Source organism: Eptatretus burgeri, chromosome 6, assembly GCF_056783735.1.
Source record: "Eptatretus burgeri isolate ZD-2024b chromosome 6, Ebu_testis_v1, whole genome shotgun sequence".
NCBI lineage: Eukaryota > Metazoa > Chordata > Myxini > Myxiniformes > Myxinidae > Eptatretus > Eptatretus burgeri.
In genome coordinates, this window is record NC_140966.1 from 93,946,962 (window position 1) to 93,971,184 (window position 24,223).

Genomic DNA, 24,223 nt, shown 5'->3' on the forward strand with positions numbered 1-24,223 from the left:
GTAAAAAAAAAAAACATTCATTAATCATGACTGGCATTGCAAACAAAGCTGAATGCTTTTCACAAGCATCTTCAACAGAATAAATAATAGCCTTGTACCAATGGAAATAATTGGGTTTTAGGTTCTAATTAATCTTCTTCTGAAGCACTTAGCAGGAAAAAGGTACGATGCTAATTGTAAAGGGATTATTGATTGCTCTGATAATTGTGTTTATCTTTCATCGTTAATAAGGCTGTCTTGTTGCTATCTTGAGCCTGGACAGATCAATGATAGGAATACAATAATGGATCAAACAATTTGTACCAAAGTGTTGAGTGTATTACCTTCATTTGCTGCAAAAATAAAATAGGATAAAATAAAATAACTGTGTTGAAAATGAATAAAAACAAGAAAGATATCAAGCATTGCACAGTACTTGCAAAATCCAAATAAACAATTCAGTGAGCCAATGTGCAAATTCTGTTCAAACTGGCAGAGTACCCAGCCTCTGGGTGGCTGTAGAATGCGCATTACTTGATGAAAAAAAGTACACTGTAGTCTGTATATTGCAAAAATACTCTATAGATGTTTGTGTGGTGTGCATCTAAAGGGGTCTGGATGGTATAAAGGTGAAAAGGGTGTAAAGGATGGAAAGGTCTAAAGGGGTGATATAGCGGTCAAAGGGATTTAAAGGGTCTCAAGGGGTCTAAAGGGTCCACATATGAGTAAAGGTGTCTAAAAGGTATCGTTACATTTGTGAGGAAAGGCGGGAGGTTAGATACCACCATAGAACAGATAGGCATATATGGAGTAGCATGGTCCATGTACGAGCAGTTAGCCATCTCGATGTACAAGTAGGAAACGTCAGTTTAAGAATTGTCTTGTTTGAATGTGCACCATAGAAGGGTTGGTGCATGAGATACATAGTTAGAAATTATGGGAAGGAAAGTGTGTGGGAAAACCTCTATGTCAACCTCTACCAGAGGGCGCCGGCAGACTTGGCACGAGAGCAAGGGGAGTAGCGTTCGTCACCTCCCAAGGGGTGGAGCTATGAACGCCCTCAGGGTGGAGTGAGAAACGCCTCTCAAGGAGGCAGAGCGTTGCCTGGGGAGGAGGAGCAGCCTGATGGGGCAGTTTTTGGTCTGAGGAGAACGTGACAATTGGTTTTGAGAATGGGAACATGACGAGAAAAAAAAGAGTGCTGAGGAGAATCGAGTCTGAGCTTTCTCTGAGGAAGTCATCCTGCATGCTTGGCTGTGCCTGTGTTCGTCGCATGGAGCCTATTTGTCGTCCTGCCCATCACCTCATCGTCCTGCCCATTGTCTGCTAGCCTCGTCATCGTCATCACTTGCTCACCGCTGCTGCTGCCAGAGTGGAGTCCCCCAGTTTTGTCCCCTTCCCGCCAGTGACCGAGTCTGGTGTGTAGTGCCATACAGTAGTTTTTATTCTCATTGTATATAATTATTTATTAATTGCATCCCCTTCCCCTCAACCCAACGTCGGCCCCTCACAACTACATTATCCCTGGTTTTTTTATTTATTGTGGTTTGGGAAATAAACCCGTTTGTTGTAAAAAGCATAAAGGTTTTCGTGTCTCTCCTCACGACCCGTGCGCGCATTGTCCGCCATAATCTGGAATGTTGTCTGAGGGAGTAACACGCCAGTTCAGCTCATCCGTCGAGCGTTGGTGTTAACTGATCTGGACACGACAGTATGTTCCAATTGTAGTTAGAGGTCCGAAGGGGTCCATTGGTCAAAGAACTCTAAAGTGTCTAAAGTGTTTAACAGTATTGCCATCACACAACAATCCCTACAGCACTGCCTCATTTACAGTTAATCAATTATTGCTTTAAGCTTCTACAAACACTTCACTGGTTACAACAACACTTGATGACTCTTGCAGTGAAACTCTTACAAATCAGCAGCCCAAGTGCAATGATATAATATCAGTACATGATCATCAACTTCTTACAAATTGCATGGAACATCTCTAATAACAGCATTCTATAATTATCTGCATTTGTGATTGGTTAATCTAAGTTGATAAAAAAAGAAAAGTAGGGAAGACAACTGAAGTTGCAAGAAGTCCCTGAAATTATATAGGAGCTTCTTGTACTTTTAGCTCGGCCTTACCCGAGACAATAGCCGAAAGGTAGTGATGTAGGGATTGTTATGTGATGGCAATACTGTAAGCTACTCTCTAAACCAACATCATCACTATCTTGTTTAGGACCTTTTTTAAACTGTAGTTTGTCATCCCTACATTGGCTTTTTAATTTAGCATAAATTTTTTTTATTCACTTGTTTCTGTAATTTTTTTACAATGTGGAATAACACATTTGCATGATACTGAGAGGATACCCAATCTTGGAGCAAAAGTGACAAGGTGTCTTAGCACTGCATGTGTTCCTATAATGTCTTGCGTAACCCTGACTCTATCTTGCAGCTCCGTCTTATTGCTCGCTTCTCAAAGAGTAATGTCTTCATCCAGCCTCTGGCCACACAATAACCTGCTCTTAGAAATGGCTAAAATAGTTACTGTGGATTTACAGTTGAGAGAACAACCTCAAAGTGATCATGCTGAAACCTGATGAACAAAGCCATCTGTGTGACATAATCAGGCAAATTTTCGTCAAAATGCATAGGGGAGTACCTTAACAATCCATACTCTCGCTGTTGTGCACACACTGGGGTATTCAGCAAATGTGTGAGAGTAAGAATTTCGTTGTTCTGTGCCACAAGTACCTGCACTGTCCATACAAGAAGCTCTTATGTGGGCTTCAGTACTGGACAGACCAGTGGAAAGTATGAATAGCTCAATATCAGAAATATGTATGACAATTGCAGAATGCACAGCTCCATATTGTTGTTTCGAGCCAGTGATGATATGTGCAAATGAGCGAAATAAACAGTTACCGTCCCCTTTGATTTTTTTTTGAAATCTGTGATGGTCTGGACATGTAAGAATCACATCTGGACCACCAAAACTCAAATAATTGGACCTGATGAAAATGAGACCAAGCATATCGCATGCTGAGTGGTGCTTCCTCAGTGATGGAATAGTACACTATGATCTGGCCATTCCTGTTTATTGGCTGTCTGGGGGTACTATTTTCGACAGGTTTGTTTTTCTTGTCTGACTTTCCATCATTGACATTCTGCTGTGAATTGGTACGTTTGTTTTTCCCAGGTGGGTTAGCACTTGAACTGCGAACCTCTTTAGTTGTGATGACCACATCATAATGACTGCCGGTGTGTCTCAGGTCGATGGACTGAGTTGCCACGTCGACAGCCAACCTTCTATCGACATTGTGGGGCCCATATTGGTTCAAGTTCCTTGGTGCCATCGGATAGGAAAACGCACACGTTTTGGTCAAATGTGCAAAGGTAAGCAGTTTGAGATCTGTTCCCCAGGCATACTTGTCCATCTTGCTTTGCTGGATGTACTCATCCATGCTTGAACAGGTGCTCAGTCCCAAATAGCTTTTGATATGTCCCAGTATACAGGGAGCAATATATCTCATGTGCTGGAGTATTTTAGCACTGACTGCCTCGTGGTGGTCTTCAGGACCTGTCACGACATATGACAGCGGGCGAAACATGCAGTTCCCATCTGGCGTTATATACACACACACACACACACACACACACACACACACACACACACACACACACACACACACACACACACACACACACACACACACACACACACTCACCCACACACACACACACACACACACACACACACACACACACACACAGTAGAACCCCGTCATTCACGGACTCGACATTAGTGAACCCCGCATATTCGCAGTTTATAAAATGCGACCTGCTTCTACATTTGCACTTCATGTATTCGCAGTTTTTATATATTTTTTTAACACTTCAGAACTGGTCTTCGATATTCACTGCCACTGATATTAATACAGCCTGGGAATTATTCCACACAAACCTGCTCTGTCTTATGCATAGATTCTTCCCACTTCATCTGGAATTATCTCAACCATCCTCCTGCTTTTGGTACTCTGAATCCTGTGATGAGGCATTTGCTTTGAAACAACTTGCATTCTATCCCAGAAGGCAACCGCAGATTATTCCACAAAGCCCGCAGCAAGTGCGTGTCTACTCTCGGGAGAGCCAGACAACAACATCTGCCCAATCTCAAGAATGAGCTTTCAAATGTGTCTCCCTCCTCTAAAACCTGGTGGCGCCTTTTCAAGTCCATCTCTGGTGTATGCTCCCCTTCCATCCCTTCCCTCACTTCAAAATGGCACCACAGCCAACTCCGCTCAAGAGAAGGCCGAATGCCTCAATTCTGTGTTTGCTGCCCAATATTATGTCCCTCACCCTTCCCTCCATGTACCCATCCTTCCCAGTCGTAACAAACTACTCCTGAATTATGTCTTTTGCACCTGAAAAGGTGGAAAAGTTTCTGGCAACCCTCGACTCTGACTCTGCAACTGGACCAGACGGCATCAGCTTTTGTGTTCTTAAAACATGTTCTGCTGCTCTTGCACCATCTGCACCATCACCTCTCTGCTCTTTTCACCCCATCATTTACCATCTGCCTGGAAATCAGCAAACATCACAGCATTATAGAATAAAGGCGCAAAAATGGATCCCCTTAACAAGACAACTTGGCTTACTTCCAATTATCAGCAAGGTCATGGAATCCATCATCTCAGGTGACATAAAATCATTCCTTTTCTCCAACAGCCTCATCTCCAATGATCAATTCGGATTCAGTCCTGGACACTCGACATCATTGGCTCTTAACCTGGGGGGGGGGGGGTGCGCGAGTAATTTCCAGAGGGGGCACGAGCCCAGAGAAAAAAAAGTAGGAATTTCTCTATTTTTGGAATTCTCTTCACAAGCGTTTGCATAATATCGTGATGAACATTAAAAAAATAACAAAAAGTATCGCCTTTAATAATTTTCGTTTTCTATTCGCTACTCGGCCTACCATTTTCTGCATTAAAATTAATTTTAAAATTTAACATTCATATTTTATTTCAATTTTAATGTAAAAATTTTTTTTCACAGATTTGCAGTACCCATTTCAAACTAAATCATTCGCAATGAGTGCAAAAAAGCAGAAGTATCTTGATGAATACATTCGATTTGGATGTGTCCCTCCAAAAGGGTGAGAGAGGTACCCCAGTGCGTAATATGCTCCAAGACTCTGAGCAATGATGGCATGCGGCCCACATGCTTGGAACGCCACTTGAAGACAATGCATCCTGCTCTTGCTGCCAAACTCAAGGCATTCTTTCAAACAAAAAGGCAGTTCTTGAAGCATGCTAAGACGGACAGCAGTGGAGCATTTTGGCAACAGACTTCAAAGGTTGTTGAGGCTTCCTATAAGATCGCCATGTTGATTGCAAAGAGCAAAAAGAGCCATAACATCGGAGAAACTCATAAAACCAAGTATACTGCGTGCAGCAGAGCTCGTTCTGGGGAAGGATAATGCAAACAAGCTTTCTCAAATCTCTCTATCATACGATACCGTCAAGGGAAGGATCGATGAAATGTGTCAAGCCATCAAAGATCGAGTTCCCGACAAAGTAAGAGCTTCTTCTGTATTTGTCATCCAGTTGGACGAAACGACTGATGTTGCTCAGTGTTCACAGCTTCTGATGTGAACAATAGTTCACATGTCAGGCAATAGTGTAAAAGAGGAAATGCTCTTCTGCCATCCCATGGAAAGTTATACTACAGCAACAGATATTTTTCAAGTGGTATCAAACGTCTTCCAGGAAAATCAACTTTCGTGGGACTCGCTGGTAGGGGTGTGTACTGATGGAGCTCCATCCGTGCTTGGTTTGCAATCTGGTTTCATAACAAGAGTGAAATTAAAAAAGTCTATCTGCTATAGGTATGCACTGCATCCTTCATTGTGAAGCCTTTGCATCCAGAACTCTACCTGTTGAAATGAGGGATGTCATGAACCTGGTTATCAAGGTAGTCAACTTCATCAAAGCTGGAGCCTTAAACAGTCGTCTCTTCAAACAGCTGCATGTGGATATGGATTCTGAACATCAAGCCTTGCTTTTCCCAACAAACGTACAATGGCTTTCGAAGGGAAACATGCTTGGACGGTTATATGAACTACGACAAGAAGTGGCAACATTTCTAGATTCGCAGCAGAAAGCAGATCTCCATGACAAGTTCCAGTCTGAAGGATTTTTGTAATCTCTAGCTTACCTGGTGGACATCTTTGAAGCGCTGAATGCCATAAACCTCAAACTCCAAGGGAAAAACATCAATATAATCATGCACTATGACGTCATTCAAGCCTTCATGGCCAAATTCGATCTCTGGAAATGTCGAATTCAGGATGGAAATACAGCCAGTTTTGCTAAAGGATTCTGCTCTCATTCACAGTTACCTTGATTCTGAGTTAAAGAAACAAATACTGTAATTACTCATCTGACTGAATTGAAAGCAGAATTCATCAGATACTTTCCGGATATAGATGAGAAGCGCAAAGCCTGGAAATTCATTAGGAACCCATTTCAATGTGAAGTAGCTGATATTTCAGACGAAGTACAAGAGGAGTTTCTTGCGTTAAAGTTCAACTCCTCAGCTGAAGAAGACTTCAAAAAACTGGATCTGGAGACGTTCTGGGTTACGTACCTTCCTGTTTACCCTTTGATCTCACATCAAGCTCTTCAGATTCTGACAATGTTTGGATTAACGTATCTTTGTGAAGCTGCATTTTCCACACTCATTGCTGTCAAGACCAAGTACAGAAACAAGCTGAACATTGAAGGGGACTTGTGTTGTGCTCTCTCTGGCATTCGACCATGCATTGAAGATCTGGTAGCTAAGAAGCAATGTCAAGTATCTCATTAAATATGCTGTGTATAATATATGAGTGTTGCTTGTACAGAATTCTTTGTTCAATAAAAAGACTAAAAACATGCATTTTTTCAGTTTTTCCTTTTAATTCAGGAGGGATTTTTAATTATTTGGTTGAAGATGTGAGGGGGGGGGGGCGTGGAGGCAAGGACCAACTACTAGAGAAGGCGTAGTGGTAAAAAGGTTAAGAACCACTGCTCTGCATTGAACATGCTGCTTATACTCTCCAATCAATGGATGGAGGCCAAAAAGCTTTTGATACAGTCTGGAATCCAGCCTTGCTCTCCAAACTGTCTGCCTATGGAATCGAAAGTCAAGTCCACTCTTGGATTAATGACTACATCCTCTCTCGTAGCAAACTTGTGGTTCTCAAAGGAACTCTTTCAGATCCTCTCCCTATCAAGGCTGAAGTACCCCAAGCAGTGTTCTCGGCCCGATCTTATTCCTAATCTTCATCATCGATCTCTCCGAATCTCTGGAAAATCCTCTTAACCTCTTTGCTGATGACTCCACTCTCTGCCATGGGATCCTCAATCATTCTGACCGACAGGTAGTAGCTTCTTCCCTCTCCTCAGATCTTGACAAAAATCACAAACTGCTCAAACACCTGGAATATGTCTTTCAATCCTGCAAAATCCCACACACTCATCCTCTCTCTCCATAAGGACCATAATCACAAATCTTCCCATCTACTTTCTCACAAACATTTGCCCTGGCAAAATAATGTTTAGCCAACACATGCCTTCACATGTTCCCCAGTTTGCCTGTGAATATCCAGAATTTGCACATGCATACTGTGCACTGCAAGCACAAATTGCCATGTACATGTTTTCAGTCACGTGACAGTGCTACACATGGTACTGAGCAAATTGCAATGCAGCACAATTCGGTGAACCATCCCAGCTGTGAAAAACATTTTTATTGACGTGTAAGCATCATAAACATGATGCCACGCCTTTCTTAAAATTAAAGTCCACGTGCTATTGGGATGCTTGAGACAGGAATGCCACAAAACATTGTGACTCGGCGTTTTCGTGTTCATCGGAACACCGTACAGTCACTCTGGAGACGTTATCAACAAACTGGAAACATCACAGACAGTCCACTTTCTGGGTGACCAAGTGTGAAGTCACATCAGCAGGATAACCATATTCAGTTGATGCACTTTAGGAATTGGCTCTAGCAAGAAGGTTTAACAGCTTGCAGCATCCGTGGCTTGTGACCAATGCCAGAACTGTCAGGAATCGTTTAAGTGAGCATAACATCCGACCACGATGACCAGCAGTATGTCAAGGTTTATTGCCACGTCATCGACAGGTGCGCCTAGCTTGGTGTAGACAACTTCTGAGGTTCAGGAGACAAGATTGGGCTGCTATCCTCTTTACAGACGAGTCATAGTTCCATCCTGACAGAAGTGATGGCCGTTGTCGCGTTTATCTACGGAAAGGACGACGTTATGCTGACGCATGTGTTGTGCAACATCAGTCGTTCGGCGGTGGAAGCGTGATGGTATGGGGAGGCATCACCGCACATTACAGAACACAGCTGGAGGTCATTAATGACAATTTGACAGGTGTTCGGTACCGTGGTGAAATTTTCCATACTCATGTCCTCCCGTTCCGGCAGGTTTATGGACGTCACATCACACTTTAAAAGGATAATGCGTGGCCTCACATCACACAACAGAACATTTCCACACTTCCCTGGCCAGCTGTTTCACCTGATCTTTCTCCCAGAGAACAAGTGTGGGATGAAATGGAATGATGATTGCGCAGTCTTCAAAATCAGCTGGCGAAGTTGGCCCAACTGTGGCAGGCCTTGGTACAGATCTCGAATGACATCCCTCAAGCCTTCTTCAACCATCTTGTGTCCTCAATGAGGCACTGTTGCCAAGCGTGTGTCAACACAAATGGTGGTCACATCAGATACTGAGCTGTTAACTGACTTTTGACCGTACCCCTCTTCAAGCCTCTGGAGGCAAGTCTTACTAATATGTTTTGACATTATGTCGATTTCATGTTTATCAAACACTAAATATTGATATAACCAAAGAATGTGTTGTATTTGTTTTCATTTCTCATTTCACATGAAGGTGAAAATGATGCACAGGAACTTTTTTCTGTATATATATAGACATACATATATGTTCTTTTGAAAAAACCAAGAAGATTGCTTTTTGTTATCTATGCATGGAAATGAAACTGTCAGAAAATGGGTGGAAATTGGAGAAAGACAAATACAGGTCTGCAGAACCGAATCAGAATCAGCAACGCCTTCCATCTGTGAAGCATAACTCATCTAGATAGGTCTTGAAATAAAAGTAATTTCAATTACAGAGAGCAAAATAAACCTGCAGGAACAAAACTTCACATCAGACAAAAGGACCATGACCAAACTGCAATTTGTTCTTACAATGGATGGGAAATAGCTTTGGCAGGATTGGATTGACTGGAAAGACGATGTCCAAGTTTATTTTAGATTCTGATAAATCGGCCATTCCTGTGTTAACGATTCCTTTTTGCCAAATAATGTACAAGGATATTTGCAAATTTCAGGGGGGGGGTGAGGATGCGGGGGGTGGGGGGGTTCAGGTAAGAGCACCAAATCGGGCAGTTTGGCCGACCCATGAAATCAAATTATATTTTACCAAAAATGTGAACTGAGCAAAATGGTGATATCACAACCGATTTCTGATAATTATGGGGTGACTTCATAGCTCAGTTATGTTCTTGCTATTTTAGTGTCCAGTCTCGGTTTTTTCCCCAATAGGATTAAACAACCATTCAAAAGCAGTGGCTGTCTCCACGTGAAGGGGATTTATATAGTTGTGCATCACATCTGCATCCATTTTGTAAAGTCAAAATAACCCCCACACGATCTCTTGAAGAGTATGCCATTGTGTGTCAGTACCCTGGGCAAATCACATCAAGTCAGGTCAAGTCAGGTATGGGAGCATGCACTGGAGCAGCACGTCACTATGTCCACTTTCTGCCGTTACTCCAGGGGCATCAGTTGGGCCATTCCCCAGGCAGATGCCTGGCCCATCCCCATCTCCTTGAAATACTGATCAACCTGCTGCAATCACGAGACACGTGGTCGGCCCATTGGCCTCCTCCACTCATGAGGCTCCCTCGCTGAGAGAATCTGGTGACCAGGATCAGCATCAGGAAAACGAGCCACATGTCCATACAGCCGCAGCGGACGCTCATGGACGATGCAGGTAACAAATCTCATTTAAGTCTCTTTCAGCAATCGTTTGTTGCACAAAGTCCAAACAACAATAGCCAAACATCCACACCACAAACCTCAACATCCACACCACAAACAGGTACAGCCAAGAGAGCGCCATCCAAGATGTCACTGAAAGCCTGTATCTTCGTTTTGACCCAGGAAACCCATAATCCCAGCGGCTATGACTCCTCATTCAGCACCTCGAGGTCCCCCAAAAGAATATCCAGAATCTCCGCAAAGATGACTACACCATCTGTGAAATAGGCTGCAAGCAGCTCCTGCCGAAACTCTAGTCTGCGTTCGGTGAGGACCCGAAAAGCAAGGATAAGGTCAATCGTTGACCTCTTTGGTGTGTCTCCCTCTTCTAACTGATTGCTCTGGGTGCTAATGCTCAAGCAGATGGTGGCGAACCCTATCAAGAATTATTCGATTGGGAAGAATGATGCAGTTACTGAAGAAAAGTGAAAAAAACAAAGGATTGATTATGTTAATGGGGTGTGAATAAAGCAGACATAAAGGGACACATGGCCTCCACCTGGTTCTAAGTTTGTATGATACCCTTGTATGAGGGCGTGCTGAAAAGTAATGCCTCCTAATCTTTTTCTCCAAAGCAGGTGAATTTTTTTTTTCACCTGTTTTGGAGAAAAAGAATAGTTTTCATTCATATTTGAATGAAACAAAGACAGACACCAATATCAATCATTATTCTACCATGGTGCATATTTATTTCTCAGCATAATCACTGCAACGGTCCACACATTTTTTTCCAAGGATCAAATAGTTTTATGATGCTGTCATGCTGGAACTGTGCATTCAGCTGACGACCAGAAATTCACAATGTCCTTGACATTGGACTCGGAAGAAAACTGTTCTCTACAAAGATGCTCCTTAAGTTTGGGTAAGAGATGAAAATATGAAGGAGCCAAGTTGGGGCTGTATGGCGGGTGCCGTAAGGCAGTGAAATCGAGGCGACCAATTGCTTCAGTTGTTCGTCCACTCGTGGGAGGCCATGCATTGTCATGCTGGAAGAGAACCATCATGTCAGGAGGAAACCTCAGAATCCATGACTTCAGTTTCTTTCGAGTTTCAATGTAGCGCTCAGAATTAATAGTGGTACCCTTTGGCATGAACTCCAACTGGACTATACCCTTCACATCCCAAATGTCCGTATGTATGACTTTCCCGGCAGATTATCGCGTCTTGAATTGGTGCTGGTGATCCTTTGTGGTGGGACTCCATTGAACGTGTCTTACTATACTCTTAGAATTATAACGGTACACCCAACTCTCATCAGCAATTAAAATATTGAGCAGGAACTCGTTGGCTTCATGTTCATCCTCACGTTTATCAACTCAATAACAGCACGCAGCTTTAATTGCAACGACAATGTTGTGCTACCTTCTGCCATCTTGAGTAACACAGAACTGCAACATCGGGTGTAAGAATCATGAAACTTCACACACATTGTCAGGAAGAACTCATGCGTGGATTGCACTTTGTTTCATATGAATACCGATATACGTTTGGAAATAAAGAATAGGAGGCATTACTTTTGAACATGCCCTCACTGTTCAAGATCAAATTGTAATCAATCCTACAAGAGGGTTTAAAAAAAACAACCTAAAAACACATCAATTACTAGAAGGGCACTCGGTAGAGAGCATACCTAGGCCACGCAATGCCTGATCCAGTGGAAGATATTGGGCCCAATATTTTTTTGAAATGTATCGTTTTTGACCCCACCTCTCAATGATGAAGAATCACTTTAACAATAAAAGAAAATGTCGTAACCGGATCTTGATTCGGACCTTCACCAAAATCGAATCAATTTGTCCTTGTCACACACCCAACCTGTCCACCAAGTTTTGTCCGAATCAGCACAATCTTTTGAGATATCGTGCTATATATCATTTTTGGCCCCATCAGTGGTGAAGAATCACTTTAAAAAATTTGAGTAGCCGGATCCGTATCTTCACCAAAATCTAATCAGATAGTCCTTGTCATACACCCAACCTGCCCACCAAATTTTATCTGAATCCATTCACAACTTTTTGAGATATCCTGTACAGCACACAAATAGACAAACAAACAAGAAATATGTCGTGCATAGTATGATACGTGAGAAATCCATAAAACAAATTTGACCTTAAAAATAATTGGTGATTGAATTTGATGACCAAGCACGCAAATCCTCTTCAAATTTCAAATCAATCGGATGAAAATTGACAACTTTAGAAAATCGGCCGATGTTGACCTTCTGGCCTCAGTTAACCTCAAAAAATACTTGTTCATTGAATTCAGTGACGGAACATGCAAATCCTCTTCAAATTTCAAGTCAATCGGATAAAAAAATGATGGTTAAAAAAATTTAACAAAGTTGTTGACCTTTGGCCTTTGTTGACCTTTTGACCTCAAAAACAATAGGCTTCTTTCTTATGACGAAATCTACCAGATGGTGAAGTTTTGTGAAGTTCAGTTTAAAATTGTGACCTGTCGGCGACTGACATCCAGACAGATAGAACTAGAACTACGTGTCGATGGCATACCATCTCATATTCCCACGCGCACTGCTTTGTCCCATTAACGCTAGGTGAAATTTTATCTTGCAAAATGGATTGAGTATTCTTTTCTATTTGATGTGCTTTATGACCAAACACTTACTATGTTTACTAAATCAGAAGTCATTGCAAGCATGTCAACATTTCATGAAACATTAATTTAACACTGTCCAGCAATATAGAACTGTGCATCAATTTAATCATAGGAATGAACTGTGTATACTATTAATTATAATTATTCATAATCAATTAGATAAATACAGTAAAACCTGTGACTGTTTGTCACTCATGGGGGCCACATAAGTAAGTTCTTTATAAAATAATTTACCATGTACAATGGTCAATACACAAAAAAAAAATCAGCCCCCATGACCCCACCCCCTCTGGCCCGGCCCCTAGGGGTCATATCAAAAATCCAACAGTGTTGTGCACTTCCCCATACATATATCTACTATGTCCCAAAGTTTCAAGTTCCTATCTCAAACAGTGTAGGAGGACTATTTTGACCCCCTATCTGCTAAGCACCCCCTACCCCCCCCCCCAAGCACCCTCTGACCATCATGTGTTTAAAAAAAATATGTTGTTAAATGTATAACTCATGAATATGATTGATTTAAAAAGCTATAAGACAATTTTTTTTTTTAATCGACCCCCATGATCCCAACCCCTCTGGCCCGGCCCCGAGGTGTCATATCAAAAATCCGAAAATGTTGTACACTTCCCAATACATATATCAACTATGTCCCAAAGTTTATAGTTCCTATTTCAAACGGTGTAGGAGGAGTTACAGGGTAAGACGGACGGACGGACGGATGGACGGAGACAATCACAATATTCCCGCTTTTCTTCGAAAGCGCGGGAATAATAACACACCAGACCAACCAATACACAGTACTTGAAAAAGCTTTTGATTTTCATGAGTAACAAACAAACAAACAAGCTGGTAGGCGACATGGGCGGTCGCTATATAATTGCATACTGGTCATACAGTTTTTGACGGATCGGGTTGAAAATTTTTGACAAAGAGGTTGATCATAGTGCGCATATATATATAAATATTTTTCGGATTTTTCCAAAAATTTTAAAGTCCCGTTGCTAGGCAATGGTGGCGTCCATAGCAACGGTGCTCAAAAGCATACAACTAGATCCTGGTATGAACCTACCAGTGAAGTTTCATCAAAATTGGTTGACTCCTCTGGCCTCCAGAGCTGTCCATTACATACACACAGACAGATGGAAAACCTGAGAATAACGGTAGTCTTGCGACCACCCAACAGACAGACAGGGGTGAAAACGAAACCTCCTTCCACCTTCGGTGGTGGAGGTAACAAGGACATGGGTGGGGTGTGCGAGCAGCAAATTTGATTGGTCGAGATGACGTAAAATGCCGTAATATTTTGTCCAAGTACTGCTAAACGGAAGGGTTTTGAAAGTGCCAAAAAGGCGGTGTGTCTACACTATTCAAGTACATCATTAATTTGAAATAAAATAAAGACAAGCCGGGAGGCAACGATGGTTCGCAGGAATTATTGAGGAAGCTCTATCGTAAAAACCTATCTCTTCCGTCAAAATTGACCAAATCAAATCGGATTTTTTAATATGTTGTACTTATGGACATTACGCACAGCTTCTAGGAAATGAAATTGAGAGAAATAAAATAGAGAAATATATAAATAAATAAAAAGTTCAAGTGGGCGTGGCTCCGCTCACAAGGGGCATGGGACGCCCCTTATACAAAAAGACACAACAAGACCATGATATCTAGCTTGTGTCCAAGTTTCATCAAGATTGCATCAAACGTCACGGAGCTATGCTCTGGAGAGTCACTAACAGACAGACAGACAAGCAGACACAACAAAAATAGTGGTCACTGCTGGTGCCCGTGAACCAATTTTAAAGGTTGTATAATTTTTTTTTTTTTACAGCCGTTCATGCAGAGCCTTTTACACCACCTTATCGCACACGTTACTACATTAGTTCATTGTGCCTGTTGATTGTGTCCTTAAAACAGTAAGTTTCCTGTTTGTAATGACCCTTAATTTTGTTTGACTGCCAGGCAGAGTAAAAACAGTATCTCGCTCCTCTCTGTGCATGCACGATCAGGACAAATTCAGAGCCAAAGTACTGCGAAACCGCAGGTTCGTTTCCCAATTCTTGTGAAGTTGTTAATGAAAAATATAACATTGAAACACTCGATCATAAACTGACGTTTATGGACAGACAGACAGCCAAAGTGAACCAATTGTTTCACCCTGCTTTTCACTTCATGTGTGCAGGGTAAAACAAAGTTCCAAAGCCAAGATTCTTTATTTTCAGGACCAACCTCCTCTCTTAAAGACTTGAGTCTACTTCCTGTAAAAATGTATCTGTCTGTACCATTGCATAAAATATGATAACGATTAATCCGACGTTGATAAAGGCTGGACTTCAGATCAAACAGAAGAATTCGGTAACGAGTCGACAAACACGGTAAAGTCCGAGAGATGCATCGCAGTGTTATACGACCACACGACCGGAATAAACTTGGTTTACGTCATGTAAATGGCACGCAAAGGCACAAAGTTTTCTGTAATTTGCAAGGAGTTTTCACGGGGAACATCGGCATCGATTTGTTTTGAGGCTTGTGACGTAAATTCAACAAGGAATTATCTTCAATGCGTTTCACGGGGAATACTCATTTGTTTGGCAGAGAAATAACAACAGGAGCATCGATTATTTTGCATCGGAATAGTCTATTTTAACAGCCTGTCTCGGCTTTTACTGCAGCTGTTACTTTTTAACACAGATAGATTCAATGTACAAGACACAAAGTCATCAATTTTTGTCCAGTCATTATTTCACAAATGAATTTCAACACATGCCTCGAAAGACATTATTAAAGACTGAAGGTGCAGGTGGAGCAACTGAGATTGGGATTTGTAAATCAACCTCATCGCCGACTTACATGTCGCCAAAGGAAATGGTGCATTATCCAAATGACCCTTTTCTTTTTATTCCCCCGAAGAAATGGTATAGAAAATCATTTATTTATTTTCACTACACTAAGCATACTCTCTCCAATGTAATGACGAGTCGTAAATCCCTCTCTGTCTTTACGTGGTGCAACTGTTGTTGCATTAACTCAAAAAACGTCCAAGCAAGGCTGCTTAGCTTTCTGAACCAGGTAAATCAAGAACTGACTACTACTATGACTACTACTACGACCTATCAAGTTATCTACTCATCATCCGGCACCATATAGCTTAATCTCTTAGATATATGATCATGATTATTTATTGGCATTTACGGAAGTGGTTTGTCATTACCTTCTTCCGGGCAGTGTCTATACCAGACAGGTGATCCGAGCCATTGCTCTCATTAAGAGAATCCTCCATCTAACATCAAGGCCATGCAGCCATTACTGGCAATATGTGCCGGCTGCCTGTATGGCCATCAACCACTTGCTTCCAGGTTGGGAGGCTAAAATGGGGTAGTACACCTTGCCCAAGGGTTGCCCACGGATTAAAGAATACAAAGGCAACCTCTTTTAAGAATGATTGCTGCCTTTACCATGCTAAATGCTTAGCCTTTGGTTTAAAAAAGAAAACCTGAACAGTAAGGCAGTTGTAGATTTGGATTCAGAGTTTACTTCTCCTCGACGAGTTGTCTACCATGGCCAGGACATTCAATTTGAGATGTCTGGAATTTGTAATTTGTTCGGGGGGGGGGGTGGGGTGGGGTGGGGTGGTGGGGGGGGTCGTAGATATATCCTATTCTTCACAAAAGACAACGTGGAGTCCTTAATGTTCACTAGCTTATGCTAACAGATGGAAAAGAAGGTTAAATGTACATCCAAGGGACATAACACTTTGTGATGCAACACCCTGGCTAGCGAAGCAACAATTTGAGTTTACAGTCAGGCCGAGAATCAAACCGAGACTAGACAGCTTAAACAAAAGTGAGTTACCCCTGCACCATCCTATCAGACTGGTTCTGATTCGAGCAACTTCCCCATAAACCAGAAAGTCTTTCACCTGTAAAGATATAAAAAGGTTTCAGTGTAACCTTGACACCTCTTCAGCAAACAGTCTCGACAGTATCAACACTGATTTTCAAAAGCTGAACATATCATCCTGGATGCTCCTTGTATGCTCTTCTGTAGATCGCTCAGAGTCCTTCAACATGGGTTGATCGTTTCTCTGCATCCTTGAATATTTAAATTTCTCCTTCTTGCATGAATTTCTTCATTCTTTTGGAGCTTAGGACGCAATTATTACAGACTATAAATATGGCTGAATCCTGACCCCCGCTTGTTCAACAACTCCCTTCCCTCCTGTTACTCCTTTAACCAATTTATTTTCCTCTTTCTCTCCTCACTACACCTTGTAAGACCTTTCCTGTAGTCCTTTATCTCTCCTGCAATCATAATACTGACCAGCTTTTATTTTCATGTATCAATCCAATAGTCATCGTGGGCTTGTACATAAATCATACGCAAGACAAAAAGACGCGACGAGACATCAGTGCACCTTGATGCAACACACACCTCGAAACTGTCAAGCGTGGGTTCGAATCCCAACCAGACTTTAAACTGCCACCCTGGTGTTTCAGAGGGACGTTGACTCGTGAACGCGTGTGCAGTCCCTCGGACGAATGTTAAACTGGGCATCCCATCCAACTGGTATTAGTTGGTGGATGTTAAAAGGTGGTCACTGTGACCTTCACTAAGAGTAGGCGAGCCATCGCTGGCACCGTGGAAAAACTCAAAATTCCTGTATCAACTTCACTCAAACGTCAGGCCTGCCATCCAGCTCGTGAAAGACTTGGGCCAAGCTCGCATCGGTTGGAGGAGGAGGAGGAGGAGGAGGAGGAGGAGGAGGAGGAGGAGGAGGAGGAGGAGGAGGAGAAGAAGGCTTTCACATTTCAAACTGCACGCCATAAACAACAACCACACAGGCTGTTCCTTCGCTCTCTCGTGCCCGTATGTGCGTGGCCGTACGTGCAAAAAAAATAAACCAATGTCACCCGCAGGGTGACCCGTATCTTGCCAAAAGGTGACCACGTGTGACTTCTTTAAGGTCACACTGAGGTGAACAGAGCTGCTATCCACCAGGAGCGACTCCTTGAGGAATATCTGCCTACGAGAGATTCCGATGAGAATCGTTCTACAGAGTAACCATGAAAATATGTCTTTGCCTCATAACGTCACCAAATGACGTCATAATGTCTCAAGCTTGACATATCTAGAAAGCACTCATCGAGGTGTTCAATTTGAGGTACTACACAATATGGTTCCGAAAACTTGAAAATTTGACCTTGGGGTCAAATATGTTTGACCTGAGGCGTTAACCATGAAGGTCAAGGCCAATCGCGACCAAAAATTAATCAGCTGAGAGCCAGACCATGAACTATATTCCCATGAAGTTTGAAGCCGATCTGATCAAAATTACTCAAAAAATAAGGGTTTCGTCGACTCCCCTGATTTGCGACAAAGTGACCTTGACCTTTGACCTTGACCTTCAAAATTTTATGTGCTGAAAGGGACCTCTATATGCCTCTGATATGCGAAGTTACAAAAATTTCCAATGATAACTGTGCTCTGCAGAGTGATTTATACGTGATTACAGACAAAAAAAAAAAAAAAAAAAAAAAAAAAAAAAAAAAAAAACATATGAAGGTCAAGGCCAATCACCACCAAAATTAATTAGCTGAGTGCCAGACCATGAACTATATTCCCATGAAGTTTGAAGACTATCCGATCAAAATTACTCAAAAAATAAGGGTTTCGTCGACTCCCGTGATTTACGACAAAGTGACCTTGACCTTTGACCTTGACCTTCAAAATTTTATGCACTGAAAGGGACCTCTATATGCCTTTGATATGCGAAGTTACAAAAATTTCCAATGATAACTGTGCTCTGCAGAATTTTTTATATGTGATTACAGACAAACAAACAAACAAACAAAAAAAAACACACAAGCTGATTAACATATCTTGCAAAAACTTCGTTTTGGCAAGATAAAAACACTTTCAAACAACCACACAGGCCGTTCCTTCACTCTCGTAAACGATGACTGGATTGGGGCACTGTGTTTATCTGTAAATGCGCATAAGAAATCGAGAAATTATTAGAATACACTGTCATCAATATCCGGAAGTCCGTACGTTGTAACCCGTAATGGGGAACGCGGCTGAGGATATCTTCCCCATCGGCCACGCCTACGCAGCACCGTGTCCTGTCATTGGTTGGTAAATAAATGGCCATAACTTGGGAAGCACTTGTCCGATTAATATCAAACCTTGAAAAGGCACATACTCTGGTCCCCAGCAATATACCTGGCAAGTTTCAATTAGATCGGACCAGTGGTTGTCGAGAAACAGCGGACGGACGGACACGCGCACGCACGCACACGCACACGCACACACCTGGAATTATAGACAGATGAACAAACACACATGGTATGTGGGATTTGAACCCGAGTTCCTCACACCATCAGACCCTGAGGTTCGGATGGGAACAAAAAGATGCCGATCAACCTTCCATTTTCATTGACGATATCACGTGATGCTTCTGAAAATAACATTCAGAAAGATCGATTGTGACTCGAGACACCTCGTCAGGCATATACCGACAGGTGAGTCACATTCGGTCGCGCGTCGTCGTTGGTTACCTGTGAAGGGGCGTTCCACACGCGTCACTCAGGAGAAAATTAATTGAACCCTCACCTCGTTTCAAGAAAGGTGCAACTCGTACCTTTGCCGATTTATTTAATTTATTCACAAAGTAATAACGGTTTTAAAACCGAATCTCCAACAAAAGCAATCTTTACCTCAGTGTGTGTGGAAATTCGACCACGTGACGATCCCCCAAATTTGCCACACGATGTCCGGTTAGTTAAAAAATTGCGCTCAGGTTATTGCTTTGATACCTGTGCACCCCGTCCGATGGCGTTATCTTCAATTACGTAAACCGAACGGAATGAAACGTCATCTCGGTGCAAAGGAATTGTCCGACTCGGTTACGATCACGTGACTTGTTGGAGCCGAACACCCTGTGACGAAAAGCGCGCCAAATCGATGTCGCGCTGTGATTTGTCAATAAAACGATCTGCGCCGTCCGTGCGGTGAAACAGCAAAAACATGAAATATTGAAGTTGAAACGAACCGAACAGAACGTTTATAAACTATATAGCAATGCGACCATTACGACGAAGCCCTCCGAACCTTCGTACGTGAAAGAATCCTGCACGAGCGCCGGGTCTCCTCAGTGATCTCGCGGCTCGTGCAGTTTCTGAGGTAAAAAGATGATATTAAGAATTAAAAAAAATAAATCTCAAAGTATAATTGTGGAAAATATTACGACTTGTTTACATCGTAGCTATAATTTGCCTTTAAACCTCCAAATTGGTATTCTTCTTGCACATGTATCGTCCGTGTCTTTTATTTATTTAGTGTTCGATTTTTGCCGAGAATGTTCTCTGACGCGACAGCCACGGTGTGTTTTCCCAGGCGGTGTAATGCGCGCCTGTCGTCGTTTTATTTATCACTTCTGTTCTCTTCCGCAGCATTATGGTGTATCAAATCTCAACGATCGATATAATACTTTTTGGTTAATAAAACCATAACTCCTTGATTCACTAAATTCAAAAGAGCAAAAAAAACAAGAGTTTGATAAATCCGGAAACGTGCAAATAATTAAATGCTCAGGAGGCGCACATGGATCTGCACGAGGTGTTGTTGACTGCGGTGGGAGGCGATGGAACGTGTGGCGTTCGTGTGTGGGCACTGCCTTCAGCCGCACCCCTCATGGCCTACCATGGTGGCAGCACGGCGCCTCGTTCCCTCTGCGTGCTCCGTGGCGAGTACGTGCTGGCTGCGCAACCTGGGAAGCAGTACATCAATGTGTGGGAGACGCAAAGAAAGGTGCCATAACCAGACTGTGCCTTGGTGACACGTCAGCACGGAAGCATAATAATCATGTTCTTTTGGCCAGAAGTTTACCCTCATTGTTCTCAACCATGAACCCCCCTCGGCTGGGGCAATATATATATATATATATATAGATATATATATATATATATATATATATATATATATATATATATAAATATATATATATATATATATATAAATATATATATATAGATATATATATATAGATATATATATAGATATATATATATATATATAGATATATATAGATATATATATATATATATATATATATATATATATATATATATATATGTATATATATATATATGTATAATGAAATGAGTACTGTACATTAATTTTGAATTCCACGAAGCCTAAGGCTTCGCTTTTATTCACGGCGGATCATTTACCATTTAAGGTATTTTATTTCCCACAAACGGCAATGTAAAATGTGACCAAGTCCTCAACTCCCCCCCCCCCCCAATAACAAACCCCAAGCCCTCGCCCTCCCCCTTCCAACACTGAGTCAATCTCTTCCTCTCTCCAAACCTTCGACCTCCTGCGTAACCTCTGTGGTAAAAGCCCTGCTTGAGAGAATGTCACATCGTCATTAGGCGGTGTATACACAACAGACTGCTGCCTTGATCGCTGAAGCTGATATTCACAAGACCTGTGATGCCTTTTCGCTCAAAATCCTTCCGTTGCCGTTGGCCATTTTACGCTGAAGGGAAAACTTATAGGAAGGACATGGCCAATGGTGAATACAACAGCTCCAAAGATGTCTTTGGGTTCCCATAGCAGTTAACACCAACATGCTGGCCATATGATCTATCGGGGTCAAATTATGGGTGGCATCAGGTGAACTGTCCAACCTTTGGGTGGAATGGAAAGTAACAAACAGACGGATGGATGAACAAAGGTAATATGGAATAGGCAAAGCCTAGAAGCGAACGTCGAAGTCTTCTTACATTCTCTTCTGACTTTACTTATAACTTGTTCACAACTGTATACTTGCCACCTATACCGTGGTACATGTAAGCGCCACACAGCGGATGATTTTGACGCAATTTCCGGTTACTTCAGCCTGGATTCGGGATCAGCGATCAAATAATGTAAATCACGATGAAAAATTATTTTTTGATGATGCGGGAGATATCTTTATTAAAATTAACTTTGGGAAAAAAATAACTGAATAAATAAATAAACACTTCCGGTCATGATCTCCCGGCATGCATCATTCCCCATAACAAAAACCAGAAACAAAAAAAAACCAGAAGCAAAAAAAAAAAAAACGGAAGCAAAAGGGTCATAGCCAACGACACGGATTCACAATTGCCAGGGTATTGTGTTGTTTTTGTTGTTTCCTATTCTCTTATGTACACGCGTTAAGTAATATTCACAAGATAGAAATAAAACCCAATCATGTTTATACACCACACAGCGTTTAACAACATCCGGAAGCAAAAGGTCATAGCTATGGACACGGATTCCAAATAACCAGGGGTATTGTGTTGTTGTTGTTGTTGTTTCCTATTCTCTCACGTGCACGCGTTAAGTATGAAGCTCACTGCGTTCGCTATTACTCGAGAGCAGTGTTTCTCAACCTTTTTTGTCCCACACCCCACTTTGATTTTCAACAAGCTCAAATGAGCTAAGATCCTCGTCCTCTTAATGATGACATCATCAAAACGAATATGACGTCATTGTGATGTATCAGGTTTATGAGAAATTATCTGTGCTAATCCCTGGCTTGATTCCCGCAAACAAAATTCAAACAGTTTCGGAGATTTCGGTTTCGAAATCCTAATTTCGGAGATAATGGTGTAGGCGATTTCCATTAGCGGCGATATTATGACGTCAACTTTTTTTTCTCGGAAGAATTTCCAAAATCGGAAATGGTTACTGCCTGCGCGTGGGCTTTCTGCATATACAAGTATTTGATACACTGCCAATTTTGCAGGTTTTTGATACACTGCCGATTTTGTATTTGATACACCGCCAATTTTGGAGAACAAGTATTTGATACACTGCCGATTTTGGAGAACAAGTATTTGATACACTGCCGATTTTGCAGGTTTTCCCACTTTCAAAGCACGTAGAGGTCTGTAATTATTATCATCGGTACACTTCAACTGTGAAAGACGGAATCTAAAACAAAAATCCTGAAAAACACATTGTATGATTTTTAAATAATTAATTTGCATTTTATTGCATGAAATAAGTATTTGATACATCAGAAAAACAGAACTTAATATTTGGTACAGAAACCTTTGTTTGCAAGTATAGAGATCAGACGTTTCCTGTAGTTCTTAACCAGGTTTGCACTGACTGCAGCAGGGATTTTGGCCCACTCCTCCATACAGATCTTCTCCAGATCCTTCAGGTTTCGGGGCTGTCGCTGGGCAACACAGACTTTCAGCTCCCTCCAAAGATTTTCTATTGGGTTCAGGTCTGGAGACTGGCAAGGCCACTCCAGGACCTTGAGATGCTTCTTACGGAGCCACTCCTTAGTTGCCCTGGCTGTGTGTTTCGGGTCGTTGTCATGCTGGAAGACCCAGCCACGCCCCATCTTCAATGCTCTTGTTGAGGGAAGGAGGTTGTTAGCCAAGATCTCGCGATACATGGCCCCATCCATCCTCCCCTCAATACGGTGCATTCCTGTCCAATTTGCAGAAAACTATCCCCAAAGAATAATGTTTCCACTTCCATGCTTCACGGTTGGGATGGTGTTCTTGGGGTTGTACTCATCCTTCTTCTTCCTCCAAACATGGCGAGTGGAGTTTAAACCAAAAAGCTCTATTTTGGTCTCATCAGACCACATGACCTTCTCCCATTCCTCCTCTGGATCATCCAGATGGTCATTGGCAAACTTAAGACGGGCCTGGACATGCGCTGGCTTGAGCAGAGTGACCTTGCGTGTGCTGCAGGATTTTAATCCATGATGGCGTAGTGTGTTACTTGTGGTTTTCTTTGATACTGTGGTCCCAGCTATCTTCAGGTCATTGACCAGGTCCTGCCGTGTAGTTCTGGGATGATCCCTCATCTTTCTCATGATCATTGAGGCTCCACGAGGTGAGATCTTGAATGGAGCCCCAGACCGAGGGAGATTGACTGTTATCTTGAACTTCTTCCATTTTCTAATAATTGCGCCAACAGTTGTTGCCTTCTCACCAAGCTGCTTGCCTATTGTCCTGTAGCCCATCCCAGCCTTGTGCAAGTCTACAATTTTGTCCCTGATGTTCTTAGACAGCTCTCTGTTCTTGCCCATTGTGGAGAGGTTGAAGTCTGAATGATTGAGTGTGGACAACTGTTCATTTATGCAGATAACGAGTTCAAACAGGTGCAGTTAATACAGGTAATGAGTGGAGAATGGGAGGGCTGCTTAAAGACAAAACTGCCAGGTCTGTTAGAGCCGGAATTCTTTCTGGTTGGTAGGTGATCAAATACTTATTTCATGCAATAAAATGCAAATTATTTATTTAAAAATCATACAATGTGATTTTCAGGATTTTTGTTTTAGATTCCATCTTTCACAGTTGAAGTGTACCTATGATAAAAGTTACAGACCTCTATGTGCTTTGGAAGTGGGAAAACCTGCAAAATCGGCAGTGTATCAAATACTTATTCTCCCCACTGCACATGGCAAGTTTCACGAAGATCTGATGAAAACTCTGGG

General features: G+C 42.0%; 2 protein-coding genes across 7 annotated transcripts in view; one reads left to right on the forward strand and one right to left on the reverse strand.

Annotated features, from left to right (window-relative positions):
- LOC147025359 (mutS protein homolog 5-like) overlaps window positions 1-19,908 on the reverse strand; it is a 293,181-nt gene extending 273,273 nt beyond the window's left edge. For 2 of the 6 annotated variants that reach the window (XM_085886258.1, XM_085886259.1), the window contains exon 1: window positions 19,443-19,813. The gene's annotated coding sequence lies outside the window, so the exon portion shown is untranslated. Of the gene's footprint in view, window positions 1-19,442; window positions 19,816-19,836 lie in introns of those variants that run through there. The other 4 variants (XM_085886261.1, XM_085886264.1, XM_085886263.1 and 1 more) reach the window with 4 other exon arrangements.
- A 372-nt stretch (window positions 19,909-20,280) lies between these two features.
- WDR18 (WD repeat domain 18) overlaps window positions 20,281-24,223 on the forward strand; it is a 72,965-nt gene continuing 69,022 nt past the window's right edge. Inside the window, exon 1 of the mRNA XM_085886267.1 lies at window positions 20,281-20,535. Coding sequence (XP_085742393.1) covers window positions 20,329-20,535 — 207 coding nt within the window. The 5' untranslated portion in view covers window positions 20,281-20,328. The remainder of the gene's footprint in view (window positions 20,536-24,223) is intronic.